Below are 15,385 nucleotides of genomic sequence, written 5' to 3' on the forward strand. Positions count from 1 at the left end.
TTAGAAATATTTTAAAACACTATGCAACACCTGATGACGTTCCAACACTACTGTGTAATTATTCTTTTGTATCTTAAAGTTAGAAGGGTATAAAATGGACTCATAGTAAAGATTGTTTTTGTGATTACAAGAAGTTTTATCACTCTAAAGTGGTTGTTAGTGATTAAATGATGTCAATTATTTACCCAAGTAGAATCTATTAACTGATAAGGCAGAGGGCGAAGATGTGCGATGCAACTCTTAGCAATTCCCCTCTAATATATGTATTGTTAAGTAGTGACCAGTTGCACCAATAGGCAGCGTGCCCTACCATTTAATTGCACAGTGTCACATGTGTTTCACCTAAGCATGGCATTCTGCGCTCACAGTGAAAGTTATGAGGTTAAACACTGCAGCAGAGAGCGGTTTTATAGCCTCTTCCTGGTTTAGCTTTAGCTACTTGCGGCAGGGAACAGTAAAGAGTGGTGCCAAATCTGTGATGCCAATGTTTAGGACAAACTGCTCTATACCTAAAGGACGCCGTCACTGATTTTCTGAACGTGCTTCTTTTGGTTCTAGTGTGGGTAGTACATGTACATAAATGCTATTAAACTTCCCTTTGACTTCCCTATATTAAAATATCCCTCCATTTCTAGCTGAAAAACTCTTCCAGTTGGCATCACTTGGAGGAACCTGCCTATGACCAAGTTTGTGGTCATAGGCAATCTGCTTTTCTAGAACGGCCCAAGATGTCATCATCTAAACACCTAATGATGACCTCCAGGTGATGTGATCAGAAAGGTTTTTTTTTTAGCTAGAAGCATGGAAATATTTTAATATAGGGAAGTCAGAGGGAAGTTTAAAAGCATTAGTGTACACAAACTCATACCTAAACTCATAGAAAGTCATAGAAAGGAAAATGAAAATTGGTGAAGTCTCCCTTTAAACATGCTTTAACCATAATCAACAAAGAAGCAACATCCCCTGCTTTGGGTGCATATATTTTACCAGCTGCACCCCTGGGACATTTTTCTTAGCTGGGCAGGAGTTTCCAGCAGCTACAGTGAACAACACACAGGTCAGTTCCATCATGTTGATGAGACAGGATACGTGTATTCACATTATCTTATTCTGTATAAAACAGGCCGTTATGGAGAAGTTGGGTATTCATGTGTATTTGATTAGGTTAAGTTATGTACTGTACTACATTCAGTACAGGTACGATCTAATGTTTGTTGTAATAAAACCGGAAGGTTGTGCAGTGCTGTTTGTTGTGGGTGATACTTAGAATTATGTCTGGACATTAAAATGAAGTCATTGTGTTCATAATTGATGTTTTTTAATTAAACCATTACAACTGCTAATTTTCTGACACTTGTGTTTTATTAACTGTTAGCATTGCAATAAGTTAAGGACAGGGCTTAAAATCTGCATCATTACGCCAAAGTTTTATTTGATGTGTTTTATCAAGTAAGGTGCACTTTTTTTCCAACTGTAGAAGCTTTGAATCCCTGAACATTTCTCGCTTGACCTTTCCAAATATTACATTTTTACTCAACATTATTTGTGCAGAAAAGAGTTGCCAAGGGAACTTCAAAAAGGTGTGCAGCTGGTCTGAAGGAGAACCTTTCTAATTCACACTCTGACAGGAAAGGATTCCAGTAATGATGGGGCTTTTGATCTGGTACCATTAGATAACATTCCTACTTTCTAGAGACAGGTCCACAGTCTCCCAGAGGACATGAGAATGTTCTCCAGCACAGCAGAAATGTCACAGAATATACCTGAGTTTCTGCTTATATTTAAAGAAGACACAAGATGCTCTGCAGCTATCAGGCTGACATTTTTACTGTATGCTTGTTTTAGCATAAAAATTTAACTATTGGCAGAGAAACATATTTACTGTGTGTGAGTACAAAGACACAGGCATTAGGATGTATACTTTCCTGGGCTTGTAAAGGAGATTTTATTATTATAAAATAATCTGGAATTAAGATTTCACTCACTTGTATTCTCCATTTGGGGGAGAGGAGAATTATACTGTCAACCATTTTGTTTTCAGACCATACAAATAAATAAACATTTTGCACAAAGTTTTTCTTTCCTCTGTGATATCTGGCCTCTTGATGCTTATGTTGAATCTTTCCATTAATGATTTTACTTATTTGATTTTAAAATACGAATTCTAAGTTACAGTCACTGTAGTCCCAGAACTTGTCGAAGTTGGAATTCCCCGGCTGCTGATAGAAGCCAAAGTATGCACCTTTAAGGATTTTGCTTCAGTCAGCTTCCAGCTGCTTCCAATGAGATTGCACCTAATCAGTTTTATCACAATAATGTCACATAGCTTTGACACCACTTTAGTTCTTGAGTCACTGTGTTTTACATGGGCATCACATGTTAATGCAGATGAAAGGAATGAAATGCTGCACTGAAGTAGCACCACACTGCTTTTAGAACTGATGTGAGTGGAGATGTCTTTTCTGGCTCGTAGTAGTTTATTTCATACATCACCAAGACAAGCACCATTTACCTGGACATTTACTGAGGCAGTTCAATTCAAGAGGGGCTCTCAAGGTCAGAACATCGGCATCGTTACCCAAGTAATGAGTCATTGTTCCCTCTGGTCATCTCGCTATACTTCCCAACTATGTCACATCGCCACAATGTCCACTATATTTAATACAGAGAGACACTAGGAAATAAAAAATAGAAAGGGTTAGATACTTAGAGATAAAAGTTATACAGAGAAGAAGGAGGAATGAAGGAGTGACGGCAACAATATTTCTCAATCACACCTTCCCTTCTGGAATCAACACCATATACATCCTTACTCATGTATACAGGTCAGACCTGTCCACAGCTGACTGACCCTCTCATGTACACGACACAGGACCATACATTTGAAAATTGATTTTGCACATACACTATTATTTAAAATATCACAGAGAGTGAGAGAAAGGCGATTTTATCCTCAGATTTTGACTTCTGACACTGTGACAACAATAAACCAGGACAATTAACAGTTTACTGATTTGTGTGTTTGTATGAGTGAGTGTGTGTGAGAGAGAGAAAGAGAGAGAGAGAGAATGTGTGCTTGTCACTCTCTCCATCTCACACAAACAATGGCGAATGGCTGAGCTGACTTCGAGCTTGTATGTAAGTCTCAGTGGTGTGACCTCTTAGGCAGGGGCGTGAGAACCACCATGAACAAAAGCGCGGCTGTTACAGCGTGACAAAATTTCAGAATGACTCAAGACTCATGACTGCAAAAGCGCTAAAGCCCGACTCAACTGGTGTGAAAACACACTTTAGCAACTGCTTGCAGGTACGCAGCAGACTACACTATGCAGTCACAACCTCCATCATCTGCTCAGATAATAAAACAAGGACAGGTGGACAAGTTCAATGAAAGACCAGCAAACTCATCTAACATGCATTATAGTAATTATTATATAAAGCTGCACTAGTGCCAGTAAGATCAACTTAAAATATAAAATATGAAACCGATATGTAAAAAACTTAAAAATCTTTTAAAATCCAAAATTTCAATAAATGGCTTCTGGCATGACCAGGATAATGTTTGTAGTTAAAATACAATGGACCTTTACAGTCCCTGAACACCTTTCTACTGAGGTAGGATGAGGCTGACCAGAGTGTGTAGGGGTGCACACGTAGTGATGAAATGAAGTGTTTTCTGCTCAGGTCTATGCGTTAACAATGCTCAGTTTCACGTTCTGTAGTTGCAAACTGAGATATTTACTTCACAAAAAAAGAGCACACTCAATAAAAAAAGCTCTTGTATTGTGTTCATGGACAACACTAGCTACGTAAAGCTAGGGAGCACTTTGACTGCTGTTCTGAAGTGATTTTGGAAGGGGGGGACAAATCAGTCCCAGTTTAAAGTATATGCAAAAGAAATCCCTTAAAACACATTGCTTGAAGTCCTCTAGAATTACATAACAATTCATAATTATATTATTGTCAATAGTAACACAAAATTTGAGTTAAATATGGCAGCAAGTGGTCCAGATGTTGCAATGCAATCCTGAACTTTTCCTTCATGGTATACTAGCCTTTTCTTTAGCACAATAAAAGCATGTGTAAACATGTACCGGTATGACTGTCATAATCCATATTTTGCCGGATTGGCATAACAAAATAAAGAGCCAGTATATGAAATAATCATAATTAATGCTTAACCTTTCTTTGCTCTGTCAAACCCTATAATCCAGATAGACTTAGTAGTATAATGACTCACCATTCACACTAACTCCCTAGATGGTGGTGTGCAGTGTATTATGACAACTTTATCTGGATGTAAAGTCATGTGTCCTTTAGGTGAGGCTTTTTGTTTGGAAAGCAAAACAGGACTTTTTTGCTCATAAAGCCATTTTTCAACCCCTATTATTAAGGAGAGGTTGACTGAGATTTTTTCAGCGATCCTTAGTTTGGTTTTTATTTTGATTTTTACCTCTATAGAGCTACCTGGGTCACCTTCAATCTTTATTATTGGTCACTGAGAAGCTTAGCAGGTTCTGTGCTTTGTTCAAGAGCATATTGAATTGGGTTTACAGAAGCTCAGCGGGTTACTTCAGATTTTATCACTTGGTCCGAGATCCAAAACAGCAACACATTAACATGACACAGACTACTAAGACCTCCGGGCTATCACTGGCCCATTAAGGTGAAGCATCATTAGTCTCCGTCTGTTTGGTGTTGCCCCGGTGTTTTCTTGTGTGCTGCCGCTGATATGAACTTGATATATCGCTAGACCACTAACAATAGTCTAAAAATAGAGCCGAGCTGACGACATTGCTCTATAAGGCTATGTGTGTTTGTACAGAGTGTATTTGTGTAAGTGAATATTCATGAATGTGTAGTTTGCGTGTGATTGTGTGCACATGTTGTCCTGCACGTCCCCAGGGTTCTGGCCAAGCAAACTTAAATAGTTATTTTGATTAAATCTGATGTGTGGCTCAGTTCTCCAACAGAATATGTGACTGCATTAACACAGCAGAGACTTCGTGTAATAACAAAAAAGGTTGTCACATATTTTATCCAGTACTAAAGATCAGCCTTGATTTGTAATTTAATGTATGCTAACAAATGCTAAACTACACACTATGACTTTAACCAGGTTGCGTAAACAATGCAACATGTTGAGCTGATAAACATAATTAAAATACTTGCAATGATTTATATTAACAGTAAACTCTAAACATATCTTTTAAGACTGAAAGGGGGAACGTCAAAAGCTGTTCCTGCTCTATTAGTGTAGAAGGTAATCATAATCAGTTTTGGCAAACTGTTTACTTCCAACACATAAAAAAAAAAAAAAAAACAGCTTGGCAACATCAAAATAAAATCTACGTTTAAAAATCTGCTTTACATCGCCTTGCCAATGGTTTGATGAACACATCAACTTTACCAGACACTTGTTTACGTTGGCTGAGTGCCATTTTACTGTAAACAGGCAGCATAAAACTAGCTTGCTCGAGCTTGTAGGCTGAGAGCTGATGTTGACAGTTTTTTAATCAACCCTACATTGCTTTGGTTTGTTAGAGCAGAACAGCGGGTGCAATAAGTTTACTACAGAGCTCACCTCTTCCCACAGGTGCCACCTCAGGTGTTGATTTTTGGTGGCATCATCAACATTAGCAGGCCATTCAAATTATTATCAGTTATTGTAATATTATCATTAAGAATATAACCGAATGCAGCTTTATGGTTGTATATAAAAATACTTCAGTATCATGAAATAGCAAAACTGCAATTTTTCATTTTATTATGACTTTGAATAATTTATTAAGTATAAAATATATAATATTTTCAATATTTTCAGAAAACTGTGTTTGTAACACGTTCGCTGCAGGTTTAGTGAATTATTACTATTCAAGCCCAATAAATCAAAGCACTAAAATGTCTGTATTGTACAGCACCAGACTCCGGGGTCGGTAGCTAAAACACCCATCACATGATCACAGACAAAAGACAATTTCATGCCAAGCACGTCTTCTGGTGAGAACAGTTGCTCACTGTTGAGTAAGACTGTTGTCAGTATTTCTTTTCCACTAACAGAAGGAATCCAAACTCTGCACCCTATTCTGCCCCATTACTAATGCTGTGATTGATCGCATCTCATTTCAGCGTGCTTCATGTCATGTTAGTGCTGTTTGTTTGTACACGCAAAAGCATTCCTTACAATAGTGCAAAAGACTGGTAGAAAAAAAAAATCTTTCTTTGCACAGGAGAAAAGTCCCTTTGGGAAGATTATGCAAGCCCAGCTCTGCCCAGAGGACAGAGGAAAAAAAGGAAGGGTGGGTGTAAGAAAGATGGAATTCAAACGGGATGGAAAGTCTGTCTTTGAATGAGAGGGGATCTGCTTTAATGCCACTGTAATGGCTATGGGCAGCATTAATCCTCCCACTGGCCTAGCTCTGAAGCTTTTGTCATCTATCATCTAATGAAATCAACTCCTGCTGTGACTAGCACCCTCATCAAAAAATTACAATCAATTAAAGAAGAAATTCACCCTCACAGCTCACTGATATGGAAGGATAGGCAGGGAGAGGTGCAATAGCTCTGTCAACACACATAAACTTTATGGATAGAAGAGGATGGAGGTTCATTGAGGTCAAACAAGCCTGCGGGCATAGAGGGTATCCCTGTGTGTAGAAAACACTCTAAAAATCGTTTGTCAATGTGGAGCATTTTCTTGTGGAGCAAAGTTCTCTAGAAAGTCATGGAATTATTGAATTTAAGTAACAAAAAATGCATTAGAGCCAATAAATGTGTAGTTAAGTTTCTTAAAATATGACCAGACTCCAGGACATACATTTGAAACATATCTGTTCTGAATACTCTCCTATTTAAATATATATAATATTTGCAATTCCTTCAAATAAAGATACATCTGCTCCACCATGTCGCTGGTATGTCATGTATCCTCAGAATTCGCAAATTTGTATGTTTCAACTATTATGGAAAACACACATTTTTGCCTTTTGGAAATATTGTAATTGCAATTTCAAAGAAATCAGCAGCAGCGGGAAAGGAACCGGATTTTAGGAAAATATTCTGAATAAAAGCTACATTGAGAGAGAAATAGACAGAGCCAAAAAAAAAAAAAATAAAAAACTTGTCTTACCTTCAAGCACTGTAAGCTTGGCACTGGTGTTGATCTCACCAGCACTGTTGGTGGCTGTGCACTCATAAATGGCTTCATCTCTGTGTGTGCGCAGGGGCTGGATTCGCAGAACAGAGCCTGAGCCATCATCAAACTCAATCACCTAGGATTGCGAAAGCAAAGGGGCAGAAATATTTTTTAAGGGTCACTTTTTCTTTTCCAAGGCTATAACTTTACTGCAAAATATAAATAACATCCCAGTCTACTTGCAGATTTACTGTTCTCTTGATTTTTTTTTTAGTTCTGATCTTAGAAAAATGCCTTGTCACTCTTTTGTCAATCATTATTAATGGTTGGCAAATGCAAAAAAATATATACTCGCAATTATGACATTTAGACTAAATGGCAATATGACATTACTGTGCATCCAAACTCTGCAACTGGTGCGCAAAAAAAACAAGCTACCACCTCTACGTACACATACAAAAAAAGACACTGGTCAGAAACAGTGTGAGTTCCCACCTAAGGCGTTCTTTCTGTTCATAGGAGTTCAAAAGAGGGAGGGCAAACACATCAAGTAATACATCAAGGGACGTATGACCAGAGATGGTGGAGCTGAGGAACTGAAGGGGAAGGGTGAAGGTGTGAAAAGACCAAAAGAGATGAAGCGGACTCTATAAATCAAGATGGAAGGAGATTAAAGAAAAGGGAAGCCTGCCTGGTGTTGCTTGAAAAATAGAAGAGTTAGTGTGATGCTCAACAACAGTGCACTTGATTGTATGTGCTGTGTGAGCGTATGCTTTGTGCAAATGCTGCGAAGGTGCACACATGTATCGATGTTTCTTAATAGGAGATGCTACAGAAGCAGTCCAAAGCCAATGCCTGCAATGTTTTGTCACGTGTGTTGTGTTGTTGTGCTTCCTTGTGCTCATGTGTGTACATGTTTGTACATGGGAGTGTTCAGAGATCTGAAAGTCACGCATGAGTGCTCACCTCAAAGCGCTGGGAGCTGACTTTCTTGCCTTTCTTCATCCAGGTGATTCTGGGTTTGGGCTCCCCAGTGGCCTGACACACAAATGACGCAACTCCACCTGAGATGCCCGTCTGGTCCTCTGGGGATTTGACAAAACTGGGCAAGCCTGGGGAGGATAGGGGAAAGGAGGCAGAGGGAAATGGAGAGTGATAAAAACAGGGTGGGAAAGAAGTCAGGGAAAAGGAAAGCAGAAGTGAGAAGGGAAAGGTGAAGGTGTTAGTAGTGCCTGATTACATGGGAATGTTTTTTTTTTCCTTCTGTGGGTATCTCTTTCTCCACACAAAGGAATAATAAGTAAAAACCAACACAGGCTTTGTGTGCCTACACGTCATTGTGTCATGTTGAATTTCTCACCTTTGTTTTACACAACATTTAAAACTGAGTTTTTGTCATCCAAAGACACTGAAGGGATGGCAATATCTACTTAACAAGAGGGTTTGCTCAGAGAAAATAAGTAAATTATACACTTTGGGCAGTTAATCTACTATTTAAACAGTAACATTTGGCTTATGTGGCCCAAATCCAAGCAAGGCAGTTGCTATGTTTTGATTCCGTAGCCTCTTTGTGACTTCCTAGATAGTATGTGTTTACAACAACACGGCTGACTACCTTGGAGATCACCTCAAACTGTTGTTCTCCCGTTTGCCTTTAGGGTGTTCTTACCAAGCTCCACGCCCAACATCATTGTGTGTAGGACAATGAGGTGTGTATTTTAGCGACAGCCCATCTAAGTTGACATGGTGCTACAATGAGCACACCTTAGCTCTGTGCTGTGGCAGCAATGCTGTATGCTTTATTTTCAGCCTAGGATGGGCATAACATAAGTCTGGCTTTAACAACACAACACATTGTCCTTAGTACTCGTTCAGTCAGCTAGTGTTTCAAACCGAGTCATTAAGGACCAAGGTGGGGAACACCTAAACTGCAGTGATGACGAGCAAACTGTCCTGTGGACACACGTACAATGGATGAATCATTATGCTGCACACACACACGAGACGCTAGCCTTGCCTCACTGAGCACACACTGGGGAAAAGCCAGCAAAGGCTGCCACCATTATTTTCTTTTTTATGTGGTCTAATACAATACTAGTGGGAGAAGGTTGAGGGGGGAAGGTCTGTGCTTAGCATAAGATTGTAGCAGTTTTTGATTTGGCTAAAACTTTTGATGAACACATTCTCCAGGTCCACCTGTTATATCATCACCCTCTGCCCTCCCTTGGTTAGAAAGAGAGAAACATGTTGCTGGCTGTCCTTGCTGGAGGACTCCTCTACAGAGAAGCTGACTTCAACCTATACAGAATTGCACAATAACAGGCACAGTGCAGACATGCAGGCAATGAGGTGTGTGTGCATACATAACACTTTGATATGAGATGCTTATATGTATTCAAATGCAACTGGTTAGATGAAAAATAATTACTAATATAGTTTTCTAAAGTGTCTGTCCAAGCAGAACAATCCATAAAATCCTGTACTTTAATCCAGCTCCAAGCATATACTATCTCTAGATACAGTAGATAATAAAGTCATCAGTCAATGTATTCTATACCATCTCTTCATAACAAGGCGAGTGCAAGGCATTTGTCTGTCATGGATTCTTTGAATAATCGGTTTTACAGACTAAATTACTGCCAAATAACATTTAATAAATAATATCATATTTAACCAAACAGATGAAAGCTAGTATGGGCCTTTTACAACCAATGATGATAAGATAACAAAACACTATCAAATCAACAGCATTTATGTAACAGTGAAGTGTTCTGTAGTGCAGTGTAGTGTGTGAGTAGGCAATTATCCGTGCTAAGTAATGTACTGTAATCCAACACATCCATCTATCCATCTGTGACCTATAACCCCTTTGTAGTACCTAAACCCACCTGACATTTCAAAGATATTTTTATCCAACATTAAACTGCCAGTAAGAAATCCTTTTCTACAGCATCAGAATGTGACCGTGGCACACATGCAGACAGCAGCAGGAGAGTTGTGCTACTGATTTAAAGCCGATAAGCTCCTAAGTGTGTGCCTGGTCTCCTTGCGTGCATGGGTGGTGATTTGGAATCCTCAAGACCTGATTATCGCCATTCGAAATACCAATGGCTCCTGTTAACATCTGTCCATAGCGGTTGCATTTAAGTTGTTTTGAATGCTTTTCATTTTGTGAAGATCAGGAAGCATTAAACGGTTCTCGGCACATGCTTCAAATTAAAGGATGTAAGCTCATGTATTGCCACAATCGTTTAACCACTGGATCTTAGAAATCATAAGGATTTTTAGGGATAAGTGCAGGAAAAGGGTACCCTAGCCCTTGCTGTGATTTTCCCCTATTAATCCTCTTAAACCTCCACTGAATTTTGATAAACCTATGACTTTAAGGCTGAACTATTGCAAATGCTGAGCTGTCAATCGTAATCCAGATCTCACCAAGCACATTGTCACAAAAAAGGCTGCAGTGACCCTAAAGCCCTGGCTTACAGATGGGGTAAAAAGTGTTCCAGAAATGGGCAAAATTATTTATTTTTGGACAGAGACTGCCGAGTTTCCCGATCACTGTGCCACCACTGGCGGGTGAGGACACTGAACTGTTGGGTTTGTCAGTTCTTTTCTTAGAGAGACAAAATCCAAACTCGACCCTTTTTCTCTGCCTGTGTCCCATTTTCCTTCCTGTCAGGCAGCTGTCAAATGAAAACAATGACAAGGATGAGGTGGAAAACACATAAGCCTACCTATGCAAATGCTTCTCTCAGGCAGCGACTGTGAGCTTTGAGCTGCACTCTTTCTAAGCTTTGATACATGATTTTCAAAACTCCTATCTTGACACAGAAAGCTTTAATGCAAGCTCTTGTCTCACTGGCAGTGTGTAAAAAGTGCTGCCATAACTGTCAGGCCCAGTATTGGTTACAAGGTGCCAGGATTGCCAGGTGAAGGTTATTGATTCTTGAATATTTTATATTTACCATATGAATTATTCACACTAACCAGATCAAGGCACTGCTCTAATTGCAGCAACTATCATGTAAAACACCTAAACTGGGTTAAAATCAAAGCAGATAAACATGTCTGCATTACAAGTCAATCATTCAAATTACTAGTTTTAATTACCAAATTAATTCACTACAAGGATCAAAAAGTGATCCACATGCAAAACAGCGTTGCTGCACACAAACAGCAGCATGACTGGTTAGAACAATAAACACTTTTTTGTTAGTAGAGCAAAAAGGCTTTCATGTTACAACTAATGAATGGAATAAATTAAATGCAGAAAAGCAAAACAGTGCACAACAGTGAAACTCTTCAATTTTCTTATATTATTTTGTGTGACTAATAAGGGGTTTTTATATGCCAACATTACCCTAATTATTAAGCCAATCAGAGGGTTATTTGTGAAATTGTTGGAAGCCCTTTAAGGACATTATAAGAATTTTAATAGTGTGATAAAGTTCTACATTAAGCAGTAGGTATTATGTATGAATTGTGTGCAGTGTTTTCATTTAAAATAAAATAGATAAAAAAGAATAAAACACCAAGAAATGTGAATTTTTAATTTTACACACAGTGTGAAATATTGACAAGTGCCCAGATCCCTGTTTTAAAAAAAGCACTAAGGGGAGCCCAGAGACTGCTGCTAACTCCATGCTGGGTGGATTAAACAGCTTCTGTCAGCTAACTTAATGTCTGCAGCAGAGTCTGTATGGTTTGAGGTCATTAAAGAGATGAAAGATCCTAGTCCAGTCCAGTGTTGCTACAGGTGTTTTATTCTTCAGTAGACAGATCTCAGGGGGCAAGTCATCATCTTTCAAAGTGCAGTAAACAGTAAAGACTGTCAAGGACAGTGCAAGAAAATGGTCCTAAATAAACTAATGAAAATGGGTCATATTTTAGGACAAGCACAGATGTGAGCTTTTAATAGACTAAACTAGTGGTTTGTACATACATACTGTACATACCTATATTTTCTCTTTCTCCCCCCCCATTCTGACATTGTTACAGTATGATACTTTTCAAAGCAACAATGTAATTTTCCATTTTTCTTCGTCAGGGGCCTCAGAGTGAGGCTTGTAATAATGCAGAAACAGCAGGGGGACTCACATAAATGGCACTTGTGTGGCTAACAATTAGTGTATTCCCAAGCTTGCCAGAGTGCCCTATGAGAGCTACTCTGGAGTGTAGAGTATCAAGGATCGATACACATGCAGCTGAGAGAAAACCATTAATTCGTATTAATAATGGATTAGCAAGTTATCATTTTCATGAGGCAACACTTAGTGGAAATTTGTCTGATGGCATCAGCACTGGTTGTTTTAATGGAACACTTCCATTAAGGCCTTTTCAGGCCATTAGCAAGCAACCTATTTGCAATTAATTCCATATAAAGCTGCCTCCCTGCAAGTTATTTACCCTGATAAAGTCAACTGCACTTCGGGCTGTTTGTTTAAACCAACAAACATTATGTTTGCTATCTGCACCACTGTGTAGGAGCTGAACACCAAGGAGCATTGTGTTATTTGTTGAATAAATGACACATGTATATGGCATCTATTTAGGGGGGACTGTTGAATTGAATGATATGAAGGAGGATTTCCCATAATCATCTGCCCTTGGCTGATGTATTCCAGGTCAAGATTATTGATATACCACATTATAAATCAACACAACTGTGCAAGCCACGGTCCATCAGCTCCTTCACTTGTTCTTGCTATGTAAATCATGCCACCTTGTTTACTCACTGTAAACTAGCAAGATATACAGAGTAAGGTGACTAAAACACATTATGAATGTTTTTTGGTTGTAGTAATTTGGCCTATATATCATCAACCTTTTTTTTTTTTTTTTTTTTTGCGCTACAAAAACGGGAAAATCTGGTTTTGAAAGCCATAACAAGGATTTGCATAGGCAGAGTTTGCTTATTACTCCCTCGTGTTTGTATGCGTTTTGCTACATGGGAACACTTTCCCCTGCACAATCTTCTTTCACTCCACAGGCTGGTCACACTGAAACCAAAGAAACTTTTTTTGAGAACAATGTAGTGGCTGAAGATTGATGGAACTTTACAAGCTATATCTAGAAATCATTGAAGCCATGTGATTCATCATAACCAAGATCCTGTACTTAAAACAAAATTTCCAAACCTATAGAAGAGAAAAGGAAAAAGAAAAACATCAAACTTTCAATTCCCTGTGGACCACAAAGATGGGCTTTCTATCAGGCCTTCCAGCCTTCTGTGAATTATTCAAGACAGTGGAGAAGAATAAGAACTCTAAGTGCAATTACCCTTCACTCCAGTCTTCCCTGTGTGAGCAACATTAATGTAATGGCTTTCATCTTCTCAAGCCGATTATGAATGAGGAAAAGATCTCAATATCCCCCCCACCCTCTCTCCTCTTGCTGTCAGTCAATATGACATTTGAGGAAAAAAAACAAAAACGCATGTGCTTTGGTGACCGAAGCTTAGAGTGGGCATTTAAAGCAACTGTTTAAAAAACATGCAAGGATAAATGCTAGGTTTCGCAATGTTTTATAACGAGGATGTGAGTGTTCCTGGTATCACACAACTGGGAATCTGAGGTTTTATATTACCTGTGGTTTTTAAACTGGTGCTTAATCCAGATCTACTCAAAGACAAACTATGAGCCTATGTGCCTCTTTCAATCCACTTTATTTTACCGTATTAGGAGAAAACTATTTTTTACAACTACATAAGAGAAAACATGCCTATTTTGACAATGAAGACAAATTATATTAAAAGTAGGCCTGTCATGATGTCAATTTTTTGTAGCATAGTAAATTGTCCCCTAAATAATCACAATGAACTAAATGTTTTTTATTATACACTTTGCACTATCCCAGAACCGCCTGAATGGCTCACACAGACTCATTTTCAACCTGGGCTCTCGCACAGGCAAAACAAAATACAAACAGGCAAATATGCATTTTCAACGCATCTTGCATATGGAATAGTTTACAGCGTGACGCCTTTGTACGTCTTGTGGGAATACAAAACATATCAAGGCAACTGATGGGAGATTTTGGAAATGCTGCTCTGTGAAACCCAGTGGTCACTTTGGCTCAGACTCTGTCATTAATAAACCAATGTAAGGAAAATGGTAAGTGTGTTAAGTTATCCCAGGAGTGGATGACTTGGGGGCTCAGCTGTTGAGATGGGTACTAGCTTCTTCAGAGATCCCATTTTGGGGTTAGCTCACCATCCATCACAACACACCCCCTTGTGACCCTACTAACCTCATTAATTTGCCTCCCCTAGATTAGCCCTCCCTCAGAGACCAAAGAGAGCCCCTGCCATTGTTCCTCATCTTCTCACCCACACAGCCGGAGGTTTTAAGTAATTTAACTCTGCAATATCCGAAATTAAATAGTAAATTAAATTATGTTACTTTAAAGACGTGAAACAACATAGAAATTCTGCCGTTAGAGGCATGAACACGCCTTTCTTGCTTTCCTTATGATTGGCCATGCTGGAAATGCTATCGTGACCTACTCAAAATGTTTGGGCCGGGTTACATACGTTTAAATGCAATGCAGAGGATGCTCCAAAACTTAAAAATTATGTCATTTTATACTGTATTAAAGCTAGATTTCTCCAAACTTATTTCCAAATATTATTCCCAAATAATATCTGTCTACAAAAAACAAATGCAAATCAACTCTTGTAGATTAATGTTATTCCTGGATTATTTCAATAAGTATAGCCCAAGATTAAGAGAGAATATTCCAACTGACGTATGTAATCAAGAAATCCAAGAGTCCTTCTGAACATAGATTTAAAATGTCTTTTTCTATCTGCCCTTTCGTTGAAGGACACTGGTAGTTCTTTTCGTCATGTGGCATTGCTGAATCCAGGACACAGCAGAAGGTTTGGATGACTGCCTCTGGCCCTGCTCCCTAATTAAACTATTAATCTCACATCATTAACCTCCGATGACCCTTTCTTCCCTCTATTCTGACATTGTTGCACTGTCTTATGAAAACAGGTTCCCATCAAATTTCTCCAACCTACATACTGCGTCCCTCCAACATTTCTTATTTGAAAATATTTTAACCTGTTTCTTTCTGCCACCGCTTCCACATAGCACAATTTCTGTTGTTCAGTTCTCCCTTTACCTCAGCCAGTCTCTCAGTGTGTGCGTCTGTATAATGTGTGTGGACCACAGCTGTGTGCTAACAGCATTACTCCTGAAGTGACTCTCCAAGGTGGATATGGTTACTTTTAATTAAAAAAGA

The 15,385-nt window shown here is 38.8% G+C and overlaps 1 protein-coding gene across 21 annotated transcripts in view; it reads right to left on the bottom strand.

Moving 5' to 3' along the window:
• The window catches only part of LOC137140584 (receptor-type tyrosine-protein phosphatase F), a 154,947-nt gene that overhangs the window by 79,691 nt on the left and 59,871 nt on the right, over positions 1–15,385 (bottom strand). For all 21 annotated transcript variants that reach the window (XM_067528901.1, XM_067528921.1, XM_067528918.1 and 18 more), the window contains exons 3-4: positions 8,102–8,247; positions 7,130–7,271 (exon numbers count right to left, since the gene is read on the bottom strand). In XM_067528901.1, the coding sequence (XP_067385002.1) occupies positions 7,130–7,271; positions 8,102–8,247 (288 nt within the window). The remainder of the gene's footprint in view (positions 1–7,129; positions 7,272–8,101; positions 8,248–15,385) is intronic.

The sequence above is a fragment of the Channa argus genome, chromosome 14 (genome assembly GCF_033026475.1).
Source record: "Channa argus isolate prfri chromosome 14, Channa argus male v1.0, whole genome shotgun sequence".
Classification (NCBI taxonomy): Eukaryota; Metazoa; Chordata; class Actinopteri; order Anabantiformes; family Channidae; genus Channa; species Channa argus.